This window comes from Corvus kubaryi, unplaced genomic scaffold, assembly GCF_017639235.1.
Source record: "Corvus kubaryi isolate FWS band 111438036 unplaced genomic scaffold, C.kubaryi_AGA036_p1.0 138, whole genome shotgun sequence".
Taxonomy (NCBI): Eukaryota; Metazoa; Chordata; class Aves; order Passeriformes; family Corvidae; genus Corvus; species Corvus kubaryi.
This window is the reverse complement of record NW_024580672.1, coordinates 14,883,404-14,898,694: the sequence shown is the minus strand read 5'-3', so window position 1 is coordinate 14,898,694 and position 15,291 is coordinate 14,883,404. Positions and strand designations below refer to the sequence as shown.

Sequence of the window (15,291 nt, the reverse complement as noted above, 5' to 3'; positions counted from 1 at the left end):
GCCAAGTTTAAGAGCCCTCTCAACCAATCTCTATTATCCAGCTCAGTCACAATAATATTTTCCTATTAAACCTGTATTTAATTGGGTCAGTGGAGCAAGAGGACAAAACAGAAACTGTACTGTAAGCTAGTCTCTGCATTTATAAAACAGCTTTTCTGTGGTATCTTGAGCACCTGCTCTTCCTCCCAGATTCAGAGAACAAGCCCTTGGGCACAAAGTGTTCAACTGATTTCAAAGAACAGAATTGTAAGCATACAAAAACTGATGCCTGAAAAAGAGTGTGGGTTCATTCAGCATTCCCTACTCCACCTGTGTTGTCTGTTTACAGTGAGCATCTCTGAGATGAGATACCTATTTCCTTAGTTGACTGCTAAGGATCTTGAGCACTGCAAACAATGTTTGTGAAATTTCTTCCAAAACAATACTACACGTGTTAGCTGTGTAACATCATATATGAGTATAATATAATTCCAAATATTCCATCTTACTCCAAAGAGGACACTGGGAATTTACTAACTCCTTGTGAGCAATCCTTGCATGAAGAATTATAAATGATTCATCTCATTTGATCACTTAGATTCCTCAAAGAGGAATCATCAGATGGAACTGGCATGTGGGAGCTTGATTCTCTTACTCCTTGCTGGTAGAGCTTTACTAATTATCCAATTATGCAAAGATGGCCATGAAAATATGACCAACCAAGTGCACCAGCACAAGAGACGTGCTATAAAGAACACTCTTCATGAGAATGACACTCTACAGCATCATTACCAGATACCACATTCAGACCTCATTCTACTCCAGCTTTCCACATGTGCCTGCTACACAAACTGTCTAACAACCTTTCTTCTAACTTTACAGCTAAGACCACCATCATTTCAGTGGATATTTCAACAAAATGCAATTGAAATCCATGTTTTTATTTTCTTTTTAATCAGGAGTTGGACAAGGAGTTGCCAGTAAAATACTGGCATTTCAAAGGCTCACTAGTACGTTTTTGGTCATTGAGTTACTACACGAGATAGAATTTTTATGTACTCCCAGAGTATCTCCGTGGCTTTACCCCACCCATGTTCTGTAACAAACTACGTTTCTTTTTATTTCTCCACAGGTGAGAGGTTATGGTGACAAAGGTAATTTTGGCCAGGGAAACTGTCTACCTTCATCCTTGAGCCTACATGTCTCTCCTCCACACCTCCTTTGACAAGGAAATAGCAGTGCTGTGATAGTAAATCGTAAAACATTGCATTTGTAAGGATCTGTTTCTGCTTTGAGGAACCCTAAAATACCTAACAGACATTTGCACAGTCCTGATTGACTTCAGATTGAGAGCAGCCAGCAATAATACATCGCAGTCCGCAGCAAGCTGTAGGAACATAATTTCTGACAGAAGTAGTAAGGAGAGATTGATAAGGAATAAGTTGCCTGGGCTAGTACATAAAATTTAACATTACTGCTCACATATATATATTTTTATATATATATATATGTATATATATACACACTTCACCATTACGTCTCCAAGGATGTGTTAATTCTATTTGTTGCACCAACTCAAATGCTCTTTTCTGTCTACAACAAACCAAAAATGTCACCCAACGTAAGACAAGCTTGTCACCTGTAGCCCTCAAAATTATATCTGGAGAAGACAGCAAAGAATTGATACCTCCTCTTTCTCCTAGCTACATTCAATAGCTGAGGAGATGAGGTATGTACTTGGACTATTATGGGAAATCAAATACTCCACATCCCTCTAGCCTAAATTCTTCCCATGGTTCTCTTTCACCCCTTTTAAATCCATTTAAGCCACGACTCCAAATCAGGATGGGCACCGCTACCAGTCAGTCTATCACTCACAAACTCTCATTAGGTCATGTGAGGACCATGCACAGATTAATTAAGGGCATTTGCTCTTGGAATGCTTTGCTGCGATATGGAACATTATCCTCATTTTAGAGATGCACAGAAACAGATGTGGTCACAGTTACCCAAGATATACCCAGGACAAAGCTAAGAATCAAATATCAGTAGCCAAGTTTCTGATTGTTTTTACTGGATTGGGATAGCAAAAAAAACCCAAAAAACAAAAAAACCTCAAGCCCTTTATAAGATTAGGAATAAGTTAGTTACACAATATCTCAAAATCAAAAGGCAATACATTGTGAAGCCTATGGAAGCATGCCAATGCTTAATATTCAACTTACATGAAATACCTATGAAAAGACTATAAAAGGAATAGTTATAGCTGAGTCTTCTGTACAATTTTAAATATTTTAACTATGAAAATATATATTTTGAAATATCTATAATAGCTCATAAAATGACATGTTTTCTTCTCTTTGCTCATGCACTTGAAAATACTTTATCTCTAAAGTCCATGCCAGCATAAAAAGGTCCTAGTAAAAGAATCTTTCTTCATACCTCAAGATTAAAAAAACCCCCAATAATATAATTAGCTTGTCTTTGAAATAGATTTAAAGACTTTGAAAGCTATTTCCTCATGTCTCTAGGAGTAAATGGAAAGTGAACACACTTCAGCAGACACACTTTGTTAGTGGGTATACCCCTAGTGCCTCTGACTACATCTGCATTATGTAGGACAGAAATCAAAATGAACAGGAACCACGCTGTGATGTGAAGCTCAAGACTCCTTCAGCCTTGTGGACCTGTCAACTCACTCTCAGCCACACGAATTCCACAAGCTCTTTCCCCTCCCTGCCTACCATCAATGTCAGCCAGGCCTTCAGCTGGTGATAAACCCAATTCTATTTCCTCATAAAACACAATGAGAAGCAAGACTGAGTCCTCCAATAACGATCTCAAATCCTGGGCATCTTAAGTAAAATGAACGTTACTGTTTGAATACAGGACTGTGAAATCTTTTGCCTCCTTAAAAATGTGCCAGCAAACAAGATTTTACTTGTAAATGAATTTTTAATATATTTTGGTGGTTATTTTTTGGCACTCATGACGGATACTTTGGGGAAACTGAAATATCAACCAATTTCCTTTGTTTCTAGCACAAATATACCCATTCACCTCTATCCCTTGAATAAGATTGGGCTTTGCTGTTACTGTCTGTTTCATTCTGCTGAAGCTTTGCTGAAAATTAAATTAAATTATATCAACTGTAAGAGAAAGCAACTTCTTGTCTCCAAAGTTTTGAAATGACTGAACCATCTTGTATTTAATAATTCAGACTCAGTCCTTTAAATTTTGTCCAGGAAAATAAGATGTTCTTTATATTTCAAAGATGTCTTCACAAAAGTCTGCAGTACTGGATTTTCTGACGCAGAGTGATTATGAAACCCCCTTTTGTTCTCATAACTTCATGATGTATATCTATAACTCTCTCTTGTTTGTGAAGATAAGACCAGCCTTGTCTCTCTAAATGCCTTTTCAAAGGAAGATTCACAGTTGTTTGACTTTTGATCTGTGTGGCAACTAGCTCGACCACCTGCACTGGGTTTGAGCAGTTACTGAGCTTGCTTTGTACCAGCTTATGAACACAGCAAGCCTTTGACACCAGAACAAGCCGATGTGTGAATACGCCAATTTACAATGTAAATACAGGGTCCAACAATATGGGCATCTTTAATAACCAAATGTGTAAAGTGCATATATTGTTTACTGATTATATCATTAAATAAAACAGATGGCTCATATTCTCCATCCACCTACAGTGGAAAAACACAATGGTGTAATAGTCTGGTAAACTGGTAATGTGAAACATTGCTTTGTACTGGTGTAGTAGCTTAAATAGCTGTTCACAAATGAGGTACAAAGCCCCACTGCCACTAAGAGTAATTAGCTTAAGGCCGTACTGAAAGAATGCTACCTTCACAATCAACACGCGTGTGCCATTCACGCTGAAAACTGCATTTGAAAAATACAGCGGCTACAGAAAGTAGCAAGGAAGTTTCTTGGCATGGATAAAGTAGAACATATGCTTCCCAACATCTAGGCAAGATTGGACATACTCAGAATCATGTTTCTCAAACAATTCCCTGTTTAAACGCATTATTTGCGGCCATGATAAGCATGTCAGAGAAACAATGGTGGTTTGTTTTTTTTTTCACTTGCACAAGCATTTTTATCAGGAGGATGGCAGGCAGTTGGTGCAAAAATAACTTTAAGATACCTTTTTTTTTCAAGAAAAAAACGTAGTGTTGCAATCTTAAACTATCAGTACATCTACTAAATAAGCAAAAGAAAAGATGAAGACTTTGCTCTAACTCACAGATATTACAAAAACCTTCTAGGTTATGCTTTGGTTAATATAGCAAATTCCAAGCTAAACAAGAGCTCTGAGGTAATAAATGCCACACAGTGAGATACTGCATGAATTATTTTAGAGCTACACAAATGTTGCAGAGAACATAAATACCAGTGTTTATGGAAAAATACTTTTTCTCTGTCTTTCCCATTTTTCTCCATTTCCACATTGACTTTTCTTTGCCTTCTTGATTAGATTCAATCAAGTCACAGAACCATAGAATGGCTTGGGTTGGATCTTCCATATTAGTTTAAGAGCCAGTCAGAATCAGGAAATTTTCATCCTTCCTACCACCAAGTAGACTAAACAATCTCTCACTGTATGGCCACACTTTCTCATTCATGACTTTGTTATTCTTCAGAGAGCTGCTCAGCAGGTTAGTGATGTGTGAACATTTCTTCTGCAGAGTTTTAAAGGTCCAATACAACATATTACATGCTAACAGGGATATAAATTCTTCCTCAGTTTTGGTCTTGTCCCACAGCACCACTTATTTATCTGCAACAAACTCTGAGTGATCCCTCAAAGTCATAATTTATGGCCTTCTTTGTAAAACTACAATAATAACAGCAACAGCAACAACAAAACCCCACCCACCCCAAACAAGCTTTGCTCAAACTGAAAGAGTTCCTTGTTCAACATTAGGGCTACAGATGAGCAAACTACCCACACAACCATGACTTGCAGGTTCAGATCCTGGGGTTTGTGGTAGGACATCCCTGACTGACTTGAACAGAAATTGTACTCAGCTGAGTTTTCCTTTTCCCAGTTGTTTGAAACTTAATCTCTTATGCCTCTTGAGCACAGCCAAAAGTCTGACCTGCTACTATGAACTAGATTGAAAATGATCTAGTCAAAAAGATTAGCTAATAAGGACAAGATTCTGATATCACAGCAGTTTTAAATCAGTTTGATGACTTCATTGTTTTCTTAAAGATCAAGTCCTTAGTGTGTGATCAGAATCATGCTGGAAAGCCAAATTAACTTTGCTTCTATTAAAAGCCAACAATTTCAATCAAGTGTGGCAAGAAAAGTGCAAAATGCCACTGGAAATCATATTCAGAACACACAAAGGAGGTTTTTTACCTGATGGAAGACTAAGCAAATCAATTTGCATTCCTCCATTTGTTTCCAAACACTATCTCTGTCCAAAATACTGGTGTGTCTATGGGCAAGGGTGGGAGAAGTAAGTTAAAATGATGTTTGTTTGACACAATTGCTGTCTTTTTCTTTAAGTGTTTAGAAGTGCCACCAAAAAAGTTAAATCTTGGTATTTTGTAGATTTTGAGTTTCAAATGCTGCTTTTAGTCAGCGTAGTATACAGTCTAGTTTTAGTCCAGATATGCAACCTTATGAGAATGATTTAATTTTGGTGTCTCTATTTGCAAAACTCTGTGACACCTACACATGAAGAGACTCTTTGGAGAGGCTGAGGTTCCAGGATTTGCCTATTAGAACAGCATCCAAGTCTTCCATTTTTACATTCCTGTATCCCATCAAAAGGCTTGGCTTGATGAAAACTAGAAACTCTAATTTAATTCTGAACACTTTTATTTATGCTCTCTAACTCTTGAAAAGTTGAGCAGAAATTTCTTTCCACAGCACAAGTCACCAGAAATCTCCTCAAATGCACCAGCACATAAAAGATCTCTGTCTAACCAGGAAAAAGGATTTGGGTTAAACGTTAGGGAAAACTTGGAAATATCTGACTGAAGAGATGGGGAATGTTCATCAGTGAAGAGCAGGCCAAACAAATGTCTGTCAGGATTAAAACAGGGTCAGTCAATCCTGCCTTAACACAAAGGGAGGAACTTTTCTGAAATCACTTCCAAGTTGGTTCTATTTCCTTTGGTAAATATATGGATTAAAATGAAGTGATCCAGGTTGCAAGATATCATACATAGTGTTCAGAAAATGTTACATTTAGTAATTTATGGCTCAAACACTCTGCAGTAAATGGAATGTGTAAAATTCAACCTGTATTGTTCTTTCACAGTTATAGTGTGAGTGGTGTCAAAAACATGATCCCCAATCAATTACTGGCCTTAAAGAGTTTGACTTAATTGATTTCTCAAGAGTTGTCCCCAATTATTTCAGCAATTGCCAATGTCAGCTTTTGCTAACAGTTTTTTATCTCCTTCACATAAACAATCCTACCATATTCAAAATACATTCACTACCGTCACTGTTCCTGAATATCATGTCAGAGAGAACTCATCCTACTGGAACCTCCTTGTAACTACTGCAGGAAAGCCCTGCCCTGCTTATGCTGATATAAGACATGGCTTCTCACGGAAGCATGTCATGGGATACCTGTTGTGGTTCAGACATGGCAATGCTGACTGTGAAATGCCTTTTGTTTCACTCTGAACCTTTTTAGGCTCTAGCTGCTTAATGGTAGCCAACATATCCCAGTACAGGAAACAACCACAAAGGGTTACATGATACTTCACTTATCACGATGCTTTACATTGGTGGTATATGCAGTCTAGGACTAGCTAGGAAAATTATCCATTGGGATCCTGCTTTCTTGCAGAAACACAACTGTGTGTTAATGTTCTTACCAGCTGTTCAGCTGGACACGAGTAGACAGAAGGGGAATAAATGAGATAGCAATTCCAGATGATAGAAAAGAGGGAATGGAGGGGACAGAACAAAGACCATTGTACACTTCAAAAAGGAATGGAAAAAGACAATTAGAAATATGGTCTGAAGAATGCTGAGAACCCTGCTCATAATGGCTATAGTGTAGGCAGCTTGACATGTGGATAAAGCTTTCCAACAATCTGAAAAATAAAACAATGCTACCATATAAATGCTCTTACCTCACTGAATGAGGGACATCCCCTTCTAAAGCTCCTGGGGCACATGGAGATTAAAACACTGACTTATTTTATCCTATGCATTTAAGTTACTAGATGTAAAGATCAATCATGATGATCTTTTTCTTCCAGGTTTGGAAAACTTAACTCTGTCTGTATCACTTAGGTGGTTAGAGATGAAGGTTTACAAAGGCTACGGTGGCATTAAACTAATCCCAACTACATGCCTGCAATGTTGAAATTGGTCCCTTTCTGTAAGGCATTCAGTACCTCTGGCCTGAAACTCTCCATGTACTCTGATGCTGGTGGTTAAGCAGCAGCTCAAAAGACTTCTGCACCCTCCATGGTGCATGAACTGAACAGTATTTCTAACACTGATTGAAAGTAGGGCAAGATTTTTCAAAAGTATTGTGGAAACAGCACACAACACAGTCTAAGAAAGATGAGTAAGGTTTAGAAAATGGTTTTCCATTGATTATTAAAAGCAAGAAATTCATCTGACATGTTTTGGATTACATCATACCTACACTAAGGACAGGGAGCCCACATTGTCCCATACTATTTTAAAATATTTGCTGCTCAGACCTAGAGGTACATTTCCTGTTTTTTGGTTGTACTCCTAATGATGAAGAATGCTCACCCTTGGGAATTTTGCTGACAACACATTTATGTTTTCCAGATGTTTTGTCCATCACTTCAACAAAGAAACAAGGTTTCTTTTTAAAGTCAGACTCAAAGTGAGGAGTGACTAGGTACTAATTAATGCCAAGGTTTAATCTGGAATAACAAACTGTATGTTCATCATCCAAGGACTAGATTGTGATTAACAGCACCACAGAGTTTATCAGTTTCCTTCTGAAAAGATTCAACACTTTGTAATTGATAAATGTTAGCTGCATGACAAAACACAAATGTACAATAATATAAGAATCAAGTAACTATATTAAATGCTTGAAAGTCAGAAAAATCATAAAAAAGTTATTATACTGACAGTAACAAGCACTAAAATACCCTATGTGTATTTTATGGCTTCCAGTTAACAACAGAAATATTAAGGACATGGTTTGCAAGAAGCACAATAAAAGCTGTGTTGCCCCAAGAGATGACCCAGAATCATTCTGCCACTTACTCCTCCCCTTATGCAGCCTCCCTCAATTTAAGGGAATTGCTCCTCTGGTTTAAGTTAACCATATGCTTAAATATGTTCCCAAATCAAGGTTTAAATTACTGAAGTAAACAGCTGCAGCTGTAAATATTCAACATGGAGCAGACATGTTGCTAGAGGATTTACCATTTCAATCATTTTTCAGTGTAGAAATACATCTTGAAGTAAAAATAGAAATATAGGTACGAAAAAAGTTGCTGAAACAATTTCTTCTCAAACTTCTTTTGGCTTGAGACCAAATATCCTGGAAAGAGGAACTCCTCTATTAGCATGAAAACAAGGCAAATGTAGCTGTATGTTAAACTCCACTCTGCATCGGTGATACAAAGACCTGCCTTCAGGAAACTGCAGAGACTCAACAGTCATGGCCAAGTATGACTGAGACAGGCTTTAGCTCAGAAGAAAATCAGTTTTTTGTCACGGGATTTTGTGGATGGAAACAGAGATTGGTAGGGAAATAGGGAAAAAGGCAGTGGTAACACTCACTCTTTGTTTGGGTTTGTGTCCACACGGACATCACTGTCCCTGCTGCTGTTCTTAACATATGGAAATGTGGGTTTTTAGCCAAGCAAGGAGACAGAACAGACATCCTTAACTCTGCAGATCTCTAGGAGTGAGATAAAGCAATATAAGAAGTCCTGTGCATACACTGCTGGATGGCCATGGCCCAGGTCAGTGGGGGAGGCAGAGCACCCCATGCCCTGCTTAAAGAACTGCCCTACACTGAGAGTTGCCTCAGCCCAAAGACCACCACATCACCACTGCTGAAGCTGTACTAGAAAAAAACTGCAATCCAGGCCCAAACTCTGAAGGCCAATCCTAAAAACCATGATTTAAATCACTTTTGTTTAGGACCAGAGGCAATGGACACAAGTTGGATGATGGGAAATTTCAGTGAGACACCTGGATAATTGCTTATTTCAGCTGCTACTGGAACAGATTGTTCATACAGGCATTGGTATCTCCAAACTTGGATGTGCTTGAAATGTGACTGGAGAAGAGTCTGAGCAACCTACTCTAAAAAACTTGCTTTGAACAGGAGGTTGGACCAGATGATCTCTAGAGGTCCCTTCCAACCTAAATTGTGCTACAATTCTGTGAAATGTTGAAAAACACCTGCAAGGTCTGAAATATCCTGGAGCTCAAAAATAGAACAAACTTTGACTAGCAGTGATGCAAGAAGCAGGACTCCCAGAATTTTCCTGGAAAGAAGATTGAAGAAGCTTGACCAGAACTACCATTCCATTTTTGACTGCAGTCATGCAGATGTTGGCAAGTCACATAACTTATTACCTGAGAGCTGAACTGAACCCTTACTGCTTCATTTCTATCAGACAGAGGTAGTGTCTCTGTCCTGTTGGGAATCAAATTTTAAAAGTCTCTTTTATAAATGCAGGTGTGTTCATAAGCTTCTCAAAACATCATTGATAACAATCCAGAACACTGAAATCTGAAGACTAAAAGAGTAGTTTTGGCATAAAAATTTCCCAGTGAAACAGACAGGATAAGAAGTTGTTCTGGAGTGTAGCAGCTATTCTTCTAAAGTATTTTCCCGCAATTCAAAGGGGGGTAGACAGAACTTATCCGCTAATTGAAAAAAGATTCAAATCTACTGAAATTTTTATCTGGTTACTTTTAGGTTTGATTGTTTCCCACTGGGCCGTGTGTGGCTTGGAGACTTTCCAAATTCTTTCTTATAAGCTTTTCTAGGCTATTGGCTTAGGATATGGGCAAAACCCTGAAGATATTGCAGAACACATTCTTTTCTGCTTCTTTCTAGCACACTGTCCGCTCCCCAGCTCACACTGGTGTACAGGCCAAGGGAGAGAGACCTGAGACAACCTATTCCAGTGCCTCACCACACTCACAATAAAGAATTTCTTCCTAATATCTAAACATACTCTCTTTCAGTTTGAAGCCATTCCCCCTGATCCTAGTCGTCATGTCATAAGAAGAATGTATTAGTATAGCAGAACCTAAGTAGCTGCTACAGAAAAAAAAAAATAAATCATGAGTGTATAGGTCATTTCTATGTGAGAATATTTAAAAGTACTTATTACAAAAATACTCTTACCCACATACCCAAAATATAGGGAGACAACAAATGCCAAAACATAAGGCTGGGTACCTTACTGCTGGAGTAGCAAACTGGGATAGGAAGACCTGTCCCTATTATGCCACTGATTTCCTTAGTGAGCTGTGGTAACCTACAAAACCTGTCCCTGCTTTTATTCTCCATCTCCAGAACATGTTATGCACAAACACATGGCCAGGGAATTTAGGTCATACAAAGGCAGTAATTTAGCCCTCTGGCTATCAAAATACCTGATCTCTTAATATATTCAGCCAGATTCAAAAGAGATGCTGCTTTACCTTTCCCAGACAGTAAAATTAGAAAGAGTTAGGCATTAATTTGAAGCACAGGGTGTTAGCATGGCATATCACTTCAAGCATGTCAGCAAATATATATCGTGGGAATAGCAACTACATTGAGCAATGTTCAGTTTAACATTACCTTTTCTGTATAATATTGATGTGGAGAATGGTCCTCCAGTGTTTTATTTTATTGGTTCCAGTAATTATGTGAAACACTGTGTAGTTTGTACTGAAGTATGCAGAAATTAGGACACAACTGCCAATCTGTGCTAGTTATTTCTTGCAGTTGTATTTATCTAATACATGCTGATTTCTTGGCGTCTTTATTTTATGATTATTCTTGTAACTAAACAAATTGGGATGATGCTGAGGCTGGGACAATGCTAGACCTTTCAACCCAACAGTCACAAACAAATTATATTCACGGTAGGTCTGTCAATTATGTGGTTTTAAGCAACATCCTGAGAATTGTCTACTGCAAACAGCTTCTATGCTGGCATTGCTTTTGGCACATTTACCTGAACTGAGCTTAAATCCTACCTGCCTTTCATCCAGATGGGTGACTCAGCTCAGCATTTTTGTTGAAGGAAAAGGAAATCCAGTGCCTTTCTGACACTCAGAAACATGCCATCGTGGTGTTCGACTACATAATCCTTTTGTCTCAAAAGAAGAGCCCAAGTATATTTCAGAAAGATTGTATTTTTCATTTGGCTTATGGAACACTTATAAACTAGGACTCCTAACTGTGATTCCCAAACACAAAACAAAGTCAAAGGTTACAGCATATGTTTTTGTTTCAGCTTCTCCAAATTACTTGCAAATGTATTCAAACACAATATGAGGAGATACTTTATTTTATTGAAAATAACAGACTACAGGGTGCTGCAAAAAAGGCTGGGGTACCTCAAGCATAAACATGGAAAGAATACATTGGTTTAGAAACTCATAAATCCTTATTTGAATCTGCCAACCTGAAAGCCAAGTAAAGCCCGAAAAAACTATTTTTCCTAAATGCTATGTCTGATTAAGCCATACTATTAAATGACAGCTGAACTTTAACATTAATATGATATTATTTAAATAACTGCATGATTTTTTTTACACTAAAATGATGAATGATTTTTGGACAGCTCAATTGGCATAAAGCAAGAAACCCCTTTAATGAGATTTGACAAAATGGAGACATATGCAGAATATTTGTTACAGCTCATGTCGCAGAGCCCTTCCAGGGGAGACTTGGGTTTGGTTGGTGTCTTTTCTTTTCCTTCATTTTTTTTATAGTTTATTTTGATTGTCTACAGTCACTGAACCATCCCTTTCAATTGCCACTTCCTTCCTCCAAGGATTTTGAATTTAGCTTGTGTCATTTACATATTACTCTTAATCAGAGAATTTTATATGTTACATTTTGGAGTTGGAATTGTAAGAAATCCATGGAATGAAGGCATGCGGTTCAGTCATTTTAACCTTTGTCAATTTGGTATGCAAGGAACTAACAAAGGTATTTTTCTGAGGAGACTTGTGAAGAAATAAAGCTTGTGCTAAAAAACAACTTATAAAATTCCAGTTTTCACATGTCCTAAGCAAAGTGGCAATTCAACAACTCTCCTAAAAATTTCTCCTCTTTTTTTTTTTTTAAAGCAAAGTGCATTAAGCAAATGCACAACATAAAAGCCTGTGGCAAGGGTAATTTCAGACTGAACTCTTCAGAGGATGCACTAAACTCATTATAAACTGTGCTTATTAGAGGGATGCTTTTCTTCTTCAGGAAGCTGAATATATACAGAAATATGGACATCACAGAGAAGCTCAGGTGCTGTTTCACTGAGTAAAGAAGACATATGCAGAGATGCCACTAATTCAAAAAAATCTGTCTGAAAATGCACCGATGTAAGTTTAAGGGGAGAAGCAGTCAATGGATAACTCCCTCCCTTCAGTCCTATGCAGAGTTTTAGGACATTGCATAATTTTCCTTTTTGTATCACCTCATTTTGATCCCACAGACAATTTTCATAATACTGAAAGCATGGAAGAAACATGCTAAAACCACAAGGGTTGACAGCGTGCCTGCCCAATCTACTTAGGTAGAATTGATAATTTTAACACTTTTCTCTGCACATAAACTTATGCTGCCCCAAAACATTTACCCACTTTCTCATTTTAACAGGCAAAACACCCCATCAAAACACTGAAATCACTCAAAAAGAAGGAACACAGGAAACCATCATCAAAAAGGCTTAATTTTAGAACACACATCCAAACCTCCCGAACAAATACAAAGAAACAAAGATCAGAAATCAGTACACAAGAGCTATCCTTCAGGCTACAGAAAACTCTTTCCATAGGCATGACAAACCCTTCTATCATCTGAAGACATTCTACACAGCAGCCTGGGCAAAAGAAAGTCAGGTACATTCACAAAATGTTGAAAACCGAAAATAAAGGCAGAGAGGGAGAGAAGAAAAGAAAGAGTAGAAATGTCCCTACCTTGGCCTTACCTTCGCAACATTCCCGTCAAAACCCTGGAACTCTTCCCCAGGTTTGCATCTGTTTCTCTAAGCTGGGGAAAAAAGAGTCCCATTAAAGGTAAAAGGCACATGTACCCCATTCTGTACAAAGGACAGGTATTTCTACAGTCATCTGAGTCAATCAACTTCAGGTTTAGTACACAACAAGCTCATAAAGCCACCAAAACTCTGAAATTGAAAAATATTTTGTCTTGTTTTCACTTACATAAATATGAAACCTGGGGAAGGTAAGTCATGGAGGCAACAAAGGGGATTCAGGATGAAGAGCAAAAGCTTTACAAATAAAGGGTTGCAGACAGAAGCTGTGTACATTGGTATCCATAATTCCTATGTGTATGAGTATTGGCCGTCTATATTAGTGAAGGGATCAAGGGATGAAGAGACACATATGCCATGTTCCTGATGCTTTATGAAAAGAACAACATATCTTTCTTTCACTGCTTTTCAAAGACAGCAGTTGAAAGAAAGAAACAGAAATACAAAATAGATCCTTTTAGCAATTCTGTGTAAAAGAAATATGTCTATACTGCCCCTTAAATACAAAACTTGTACTGACCTTACAGCAGTCACCTCTGGCCTAGCTGCTCAAATGCTTTGTGAATAGGATATATATGTACACAAGGAACAGCTGTACAGTATATATGGTGGAGTTTTTCCATATAAGGAACTCTCACTCACTGAAGCAACCATTTTTGTAGTTTATTAAGACAAAGGAAACCTACAGTTTACAGCTACACCTAATTAGCTTGTTCTTGTTCTACAGCTCTCAAAAATATTGCAAAATAGGTAAAAAGTGAAATTGGGGAGATGAGAAGTCATGAAGCAAAGGAACTTCAAGTTTACTTCTACTGCTTTTTAAAAGGGGTTAAAATGTCCCCTCTCCTCCTGTGTTTATTAGTGTCCCACCAAAGGAAATCCAGAAATGGAGAAGGTTATAGGAAGAATGGAGTTACTCTCCTACTGCCTCTTCTGCCACTGGCAGCTAGAGGAGAGACATCTTTTGACATTTTAGACATCTTGGAACCAGTGGGACACCAAAATCTACAGTAAAAAGAGAATGTAATGATTATGACTATTTCAGTTATGAAATAGCAGGGACCACTGTTTCTAACATGCCCCAAAACACAGCTGTGTGTACATACATAAAAACATTCTTGTCCTTATGAAAGCTGAATATTTACCTCTTCATTATCAAATCAGATTGAAAGGATTACCTGAGTCATTGACTTCTAACTGAAAAAACTTTGGTGTAGTAGACAAAATGCATCCTGTGTTATAAATCCATCAAAACAGTAGCAGTGCCAAGAAGAGTGGCAGTCTTCCAATAACAAATCACCTTCACCATAACAAGCCACTTTTGTATCTTGAATATTTGAACAGCAGCAGTATTAAACCCAGTCTCTATTCTGGAGCACAATACTGTAAATATTTGCTACCAGATTTAATATTGATTACTGAAATCAGTAGTTGCAATCAGTGTCACATAACCTTTTTGCATAAATTTTCTCCTTGTTCTTCTAAAAGCTATTAAGAAAATACCAAGTAGAAGCTGGGACTGGATAACACCAATCAAGTCTTGCTCTCAGCAATATTATATTCAGTGGGAAGGCTTGCACTGACTCTCAGATCTCTGTAATTATGTGCTATGATGGAACAAAGATGAGTATTATATTCCAGGGAGGCCATTCCCTCATTTTTTCCTGATTCATCTAGACAATTCAAGCTCCAGAAAAGCAGTTTAGCCCGGTTTGACACAAGTAACAGAAGAAAAAACGTCACAATAATTTTTAAAAGGCTCATTAAAAAGCCAAGTTCTTATCTATGCTAGAAGGGAATCTGAAGTACAAATGTATGCTTTACATTGGTCTTTTATTATTCATAAAGATGCATTTAACACTTGGGGCTTCTCCTCCCTTTTCACAGAAAAGTAGCGCTCTCCTTTTTACCATTAAATGTTTGATCCTAACTTTCCTCTCTTGCTGCAGGATTCTACCTGACAGCTAGAATCAGTGCTGATAGTTAGGAAGGGGAAGCTGAATCTTAGAGGTTTGACAAACTCCTCTAAGCAAGACGACCTCATGTTTTTATGGTAATAAAAAACTCACAAAATAAGCGAAAGAAACA

The 15,291-nt window shown here is 37.8% G+C and overlaps 1 protein-coding gene across 4 annotated transcripts in view; it reads right to left on the bottom strand.

Moving 5' to 3' along the window:
* VTI1A (vesicle transport through interaction with t-SNAREs 1A) overlaps positions 1-15,291 on the bottom strand; it is a 258,483-nt gene that overhangs the window by 83,695 nt on the left and 159,497 nt on the right. For 2 of the 4 annotated variants that reach the window (XM_042019326.1, XM_042019327.1), the window contains one exon: positions 13,127-13,199. In XM_042019326.1, coding sequence (XP_041875260.1) covers positions 13,134-13,199 — 66 coding nt within the window. In that variant the 3' untranslated portion in view covers positions 13,127-13,133. The remainder of the gene's footprint in view (positions 1-13,126; positions 13,200-15,291) is intronic. The other 2 variants (XM_042019324.1, XM_042019325.1) reach the window with 1 other exon arrangement.